The 7,509-nt window shown below is 45.4% G+C and overlaps 1 protein-coding gene across 3 annotated transcripts in view; it reads right to left on the bottom strand.

The window, feature by feature from the left end:
• PAPOLA (poly(A) polymerase alpha) overlaps positions 1-7,509 on the bottom strand; it is a 54,695-nt gene that overhangs the window by 35,134 nt on the left and 12,052 nt on the right. For all 3 annotated transcript variants that reach the window (XM_045287912.1, XM_045287911.1, XM_045287910.1), the window contains exons 2-3: positions 2,122-2,295; positions 282-348 (exon numbers count right to left, since the gene is read on the bottom strand). In XM_045287912.1, coding sequence (XP_045143847.1) covers positions 282-348; positions 2,122-2,295 — 241 coding nt within the window. The remainder of the gene's footprint in view (positions 1-281; positions 349-2,121; positions 2,296-7,509) is intronic.

The raw sequence follows: 7,509 nt of genomic DNA, 5'->3' as shown, positions 1-7,509 counted from the left end.
TGAGAATGATGAGGGCAATGAATGTACAAATGTGCTTTACACAAATGATGTATGTATGGATTGTGATAAGAATTGTATGAGCCCCTAATAAAACGATGAAAAAAATAAAAAGAAATCATTCAATTCAGTGCAGCTTCTCCTACTTCCTCTGCAGAGACAACACAAACTCCCTTCAGTGTAGACTCAAACTAAGACCACGTCCTGCCAGACAGACAGACAGCTGCTGTGCCAGCTGAGCATCTACGGTGGCAAATCATTTCATAGGTGTCGAGTCACCTTACCTTGCTTTCACTGATTTCTCGTATCCACTCTTTTACCAGGTTATTTAATTTTCCCAAAATTAAAATCCTGTAGATAAAACAAGTATCAATCAAGAATTAAGTTGTTTGTATTCCAAGACATTCCTGTTGATAATGAAAACTCTCTTAATTATGTGGCTTCCTAATTTTTTAACTAATCAGAAATACATAGTACATCTGCTCCTCATCTATCAACTATCTCCTTATCGAACACTTTCTCATTTACAACAATTATAAAAAGTCGGCCCCCTTATTTTGCACATGAACCGAGTGCACCTGGCAGTAATGAGCAAACGCTGGCTGTGACGGCTACAGTTCTGTGTCAACTTAGCAGGGCCAGGACCCTCTGGTGTGGTCCTTATGCAATTATGGAGTCTTCCTCTACTTCGTGGGCTGTTGTGCTTAGCGTCCATTCTGTCATACTGATTGTCATGTAGGGACTTGTTCTTCAGAACCTAGCCACGTTGATTAAATGAGGTGTATATAGCAGAGTGAGCTACTTATACAAGTGGTAGCACAACTGGGCAAGGCATTCTTTTGTCTATTAACAATTCTGTCCCTGGATAAACATAAGCATCCAAAAAATCAAAGTGAAAGAACTAGAACTCTGGGGGGAAATTAAGAGTCTGCCCCTGTGGTGGAGTCACTCACTTAACACAGCTCTTGTAGCCAGTCTTTATAACTCCCATCAGATGGCTGAATAAAACTATACAAATAAGGTGCTTATGGCCCACCAATAGGGTTGGACAGCTTACTAATAATGTAAATAAGGTGCATGGTACCCTTGAGAGAGGGCTGTACAAGCAGGGTGCATGGAGCCCTAATAACAAGATGGGTTAGTTTTGCTACCCCAACCCAACCCAACTCACTGCCAGTCAACGCTGACTCATAGCAACCCCTATGGGTTTCAGAGACTGTAACTGCAGATGGGAATAGAAAACCCAGTCTTTCTCCCATTTGCCATAAAATGAGCTCCCTCTCAGTGTGTGTGTGTGGAGGGGGGGGGGGGGGGGGGGGGGGCCAGACATACAACGACGACAGTGAAGTAGAGACAACAACAGATAGTGAGAGAGGCAGTGGCAGCAGAACCGGGAGGATCATCAGCAAAAGGTGTGGTGGACTGCCAGGGCTACAGAGCAAGGTGGCTCTCATGGGTGTGCCAACCCACTGAGCCAGAGCTGAGTCCATCCAGGTAGACAGCTTTCTGGTGGAATGGGATTCCTCCAGGCATTTACTGGCAAAAGCTAGGAACTTTTTTACAACACTCAACCTAGCAAGGGAGGGCCAGGCCAAGGGGCCATGGGAGAGGCCTGTATGCAGATTCAGCTGAGGAGAGGCTGCCCACCAGATCAAAGAACAGTATCGCCAGTCATTCTTGATCCTGAGTTGTAACCTGGTATTTCCCTAATAAGCCCCACACTATGAGTACCGTCTGTGAGTTCTGTATGGCCTTTGCAAGGGAATTCCTCAAGCGTGGAAGTACAGAATGCTACGGGAGGGACGAGTGATGTTAGAATTGGTAAAAGGGTTCCAGGATGGGGGCCCATCTGATCTCCCTCTCAAGGTTCAACCTTGGGCTATTGATACTGATGGAGTGTCTCCTCCCCTTATGAGATTCAAGGTAGTCTTAACACCCCACACCCTGCCACCCCCTAAGCATCACTCCTGTCTGACACAGAGACCTGAAAAAATAACCCTGACCTGGAATCGCTGATTAAGAGATGTCACAAAATTGGTTTATTTCCACATTGCTGGCAAAATCGAAATCCCATTTTACATCGTACCCCGACACGTGCATGTTTTCTCGTGCATGCAAGCTTACCTGCGCTGCAGCTCCTCCTCCTCTTCAAACACCCCGAACGGCTTCAGAGTCTCCACGAGCCTCTGCGTGAGTGCGCAGTCCGTGTCCTTGGGGGCTGCGAGGCTGATGGGGGAGGTGATGCCATAGTGCTTCTGGGGCGGCCGGGTCTGCTGTGGTCCCTGTGCTGTAACGGGACTGCAAGCAGAGAGAAAAGTGCTGCCTCTCCAGATTCCACTTCTCAGACAGACCCAAACGACTGGGAAGCTGCTTCCCGAAAATTCATTTCTGCCCAGGTCTGGTTCCCTACCACATCCTAAATTCCTTTTCCTTACAAGAAACACGTACTTGCCATACAATAATAAGTAAGCAAAAGCAAGCCACCAAAAAGAACTCGGTCCTCTCACCACAAACATTTCATTTTGGTCACTACCTACATACCTGAAACACCTTACGACAGAGAAAGCCTGGAGCATCAGAACTTCTGAGACTTGACTTGTTGAAAAGGGACTGTTACATTTCTAAAGCAATCTAAAAACATAAGCCTGCAAAATACTACCAGCACAAACGGACCCAAGCTCCTACAGAACAGTAAGTGAAACCCACTGGGAACAGAGTGCACAGCGAAACCTTTGCAGGGCCTGGGCAAGGACGACAGCTGACACTACGCTTATTGCCAATGTCCAGTGTGAGGCCGCGGCTTCAGTGAAGGCAAGACCCTGGTCTGCAGCTCTGCATTTGAAAAGCGGTTCCTGATTTGCACAGCCTGCCATGGAGTCGATGCCGCCTCACAGTAACCCTATAGGGCAGGGTAGAACTGCCCTGCGGGTTTCCAAGACTTTTAAATCTTTACAGGTGTAGAAGGCCCCATCTCTTTCCTCCAGGGAGAGCTGATGACTTCGAACTGCTGGTCTTGCAACCCAACGTGTAACCAATGAATTACCATCTATCCATTTGGAACCTGGAAAACTCCCATTTTCCACCACCTGTGTGCAGCACTTATCCTATCATCACTCACTCTATGACCCTGTTCTAAAGGAAAGGCTGGGGTGAGCAGCCATGTAAGGTTCAACTACTGGTCTCTCCCCAGCCAGACGGAAGAAGAATGACAAAACTCAAGAGACATGGAAACAATCCAATGGACTATTAGATAGACATCAGTACCATGATTCTGACGGCAGAAGAACCAGATGGTGCCCAGCTACCACTACCAACTGCTCTGAAAACAATCACAAAAGGAGATACTGGACATAGTGTGTGTGTGTGGGGGGGGGGGTGTAGATGTGGACCAATATCGAAAAGTATAAATGCAACCAGGATTACTGGTGTCAGATAAGAGACTAGTGGAAACCCCAGGCCTAAAGCTGAGCTCAATTCCATTTAATATCAAAACGGCAACATTTACCCAAGGACAAAGTTCAGAAGGTTAGGAAAGAGGAAGAATGGAAACTAGAAGCCTAGGGAGGAAGCAGGATAGGGATGGTGTATTGAGGGGTGGCAATGGATGAGCTGAACCAGAATGTGCATGAACTGATCCACTCTGTGAATGTTCACCTGAGTCACAATAAAGAGTTGGGCGGGGAGAGGCCTGGTATGAATAAAAAACTAGAAAAGCATGAGTGGTCTAAATTCAAATCCCAGCCGGGTTCCATTAAAAGGTCCTAAAAGAGTGATTATAAGGATTCCATGAAATCTTGTATACAAAGATCCCTAACTTTTTTTTTCAGGAGCTAAGCTTCCCATTTTACTACAGGACCTCTGCACTGTCAATAGCTCACCCACCTCAGTAGAAGCAGAGCCTAGCTCAGCCAACACATTCCCTGTACCTCACTCATCCTAACTTAGTGGCCACACATCCAAAAGGTCAAAGTATGAACAACCTCTGTCGATATTCTACTGAAATCATTTCAGGTCAGTAAACAAGGCATAGCACATTCAAATAAATGGTTTTGACTCTTCATAGTAAAATATAAACTAGACACACTGTTTCAAAATTAAGCACCCAAACCTTCTGGCACAACATGGTTCCATGCCCAAGTAACCCTACGGGATACAACAAAACTACTCCTTTGGGTTTCCATAGCTGTCAGTCTTTATGGAAGCAGACTGCGCCATTTTTCTCCTGCAGAGTGAGCTGAAAGGTTCCAACTGCTGACCTTGCAGTTAGCAGTCCATGTGTAGCCACCGCCTCCATCGGTTGGTTTCTTTTGGTATGAAAGCCTTCTTCTTGGTTTTTCCCATTAGAACAGTGGCTGCATACCATATTTTTCCCCACAGTTTTCTTGATAGAAAATTCAGAGTTCAATAGTTAAGCATTATGGCCCCCAAGTGACGAGTTGCCTCCGTTTCAACACTATACTCAGTGATGTGTCCTTTTCCACTGTGTGCGCACCCCAGGGCTATTTATCCATTCCAAGGTACGTTCAGGTTGTTCACTCTTGCTGATGTGGACAGGGCTACAGTGACCTTGGAAATGCACCTGTCTGCCTGTCTGTCCGTGCTCTGGCTCTCCCTGGGGCACACACCCACCAAGGGGGGGTCAGAAGCTATTTCTATTTCCAGTTGTTTGAGGAAGCACCTGTCATTTTGCACAGTGGTCCAACACATAATTTTTAAATTTCAAAATGCTATGTGAAAATCCACATCTCCATTCGCTTCTGGGACTGGGTGGGTACAATGATTAGACGACAGGCCAAATTACCAGTCCAAATCTCTGCCTTCAAACAGCAACTATGCCAGGACTGGCTCCTGCTGGGGGGACAACCTAGTACCCATTCCACTCTTCCTAGTAACCACTCTTGGTCTCACAAGCTACCTGACCCTTCCAGTAGGCATGGCGGCTCAGAGCTAGAATTCTCACCCTCCACACAGGACATCTGGGTTCGATTCCCAGTCAAAGCACATGACCCCAAGTTACTATTCTGTGCTGTGAAGACTTGTATGTAGCTATGATGCTGATCAACATTCACAGGCTCAGACTAGCCCAAAAGGTTTGGAAATTTACTTCTAAAAACCAGCCAAGGGAAACCCTACAGGGTCTCCACGGGTTGGGGGGCGGGGGGCAAATTGATGGCAGCTAACATCAACAACAGATTCATTTCCAAAGCTGCTCAAAGAGGAATGTAAATGCAGTAACAAACTAGGAAACACCTAAATATCCACCAAAATGGCATCAGCTTAATACCCTCCTCCCGCCAAGACCACCCTCCGCCTCACAATAAGACTGACAGACAGGGAGTCCAGGGAGCACCATGACAAGATAACCACTGCAGCAGTTTTGTTTTTTCCAAGGTCGTAGCAGACAAGTGATCAGCAGCAGCACTTGGTAACATCTGAATAGTCCTGGCAGTGAGTCAAGCAACCACTTTACAGTCCTCTCACTCGGTCTTAACAGCACTCACTGTGTCCATTTTGCAGGTGAAGGCTCTAAAGTGAGAACCAGCAATGGACCAGGATGTGAGGCCAGCTGTCTGGCTCCAGAGCCCGTAACTAGCCTCAGGTCTGAGGGGTGACCCAATGTCCTGTCTCTATACCCATTTGTCCATTGTGGCTATCCGTATATAAAAAGCACACCAAGCAGAACTGAGATGGGAGCACTTCACCTCATAGTCCAAAAAACTTAAGTTTCAATATGTTAAGTTGCTTTCAAAAATATGTACTAATGACATATGAAAGCTGAAAATCACGTCCTAAAATAATTCCCTGGCAATAAAGGGCACCAAACAAACACTTATTTTTAAATAATTAGCATTTCTATTATTGGAGCTGTATGCCATACAGTCTGAGAAACTGCGCTACCTGAAGACTAATTCACAACCTTCATCAAGCAGGTGATACAACCTGGCTGCACTTACTGATGAAGATCACAGACTACAGCCTTCCACATGGATTATAACTCCACATATACAAAACAAAAATCCTTAAGTGGACCAGTAAGCAAACCCATGAAAAATGGAGGAAAGTTAGAAATTAGAAGCCACAACACCTGTGAGATCTAGTGACATGATGCGCTGGGCAAATCTGCTTGCTGCAAGTGTTTGCAAGCAAGAATGTCACTTTGAAGATGCAGATGAGCCTGACCCTGTGTGTGAAAGATGGACAAAGACCAAAATGAACTGGTGTCTTTGAATTACATTGTTGGCACAGAATGTTTACTGATACCATGGATCACCAGGTACGGAACAAATACGACCAGAATACCCCTTAATACATGAAAACTCCTTAGACTTACATCTCTACTACACTTTGGACATGCTATCAGGAGGGACCAATTCCTGAAGAAGGACATCATACTTGGTAAACAGAGGGGGGTTGGTAAGGAGGAGGACACTTAATTAGGTGGACTGACATAGTGAACAAAATGGGCTCAAGGCGAGCAACAATGGTGAGGACGGTGCAGAACTGGCCCATGCTTCTTTCAGTTGCACATGAACAGGGCAGACTATGGACCTAACATGACAGAAAAACATTGTGTGCTAATCTGGCTAGGCTGTACACTGATACAGACAAGAGCTCTCAACACACGGAATCCAGGACAGATAAACCCCCCAGGAACAGTAATGAGAGTATCGATAACAAAAGGATAGGGGGAAGGTGCGGGGGAGAAGGGGAGCCAATCGCAATGATCGACATATAACAAACCCCCCGCAGGGGAAGGACAACAGACACTTGGATGAAGGGAGACAGCAGACGGTGTCAAGATAGGAAAAGAATTTACAATTTATCAAGGACCCACGAGTAGGGAAGGGAGGGCAAAAAGAGGAACTAATATCAGAGCTCAAGTAAAAAGAAAATGTTTTGAAAATGACGGCAACATAATGTACAAATGTGCTTGATACAATTGATGTATGGGTTGTTATAAGAGCCCCCAATAAAATTATTTATTAAAAAAAATTGTGGGCTAGCAAAATACTGTTTTTATTTTTTAAAATACTGTTTTCATTTTTAAAACGTTTTAAAGAAAAACGTGATATAAAATGAGGCCCAGTTCCTACACAAGTACTCCCCCAACACAAGAACACTTTGTTCTAACAATTTGGCAGACTGAGATGCTCACCTGCCTGACATGATCGCTGAAGACAATGGGTGCACAAAAAAATGTGGTGATGAAAGCAGATGATGCTTGGCTACCAAAAAATATAACACCTGAAGTCACTGAAGACAATGGGTGCACAAGCAAGTGTGAAGAAAGCTGATGGTGCTCAGCTACCAAAAGACATAGCACCTGAAGCCTTAAAGACCTGAAGATAAACAAGCAGCCATCTAGCTGAGAGACAACAAAACCCACACGGAAGAAGCACACCAACCTACCCTTACTCGATCGTTGAGGACAAAAGGGGTGCATTAGCAAAAGTGGTGAAGAAAGCAAATGGTGCCCAGCTATCAAATGATACAGCATCTGGGGTCTTAAAG

Source organism: Echinops telfairi, unplaced genomic scaffold, assembly GCF_000313985.2.
Source record: "Echinops telfairi isolate 266 unplaced genomic scaffold, ASM31398v2 ScPeMD7_18;HRSCAF=68, whole genome shotgun sequence".
NCBI classification, from domain to species: domain Eukaryota; kingdom Metazoa; phylum Chordata; class Mammalia; order Afrosoricida; family Tenrecidae; genus Echinops; species Echinops telfairi.
Note: the sequence above shows the minus strand (reverse complement) of the source record. Positions and strands in the feature narration are given on the sequence as shown.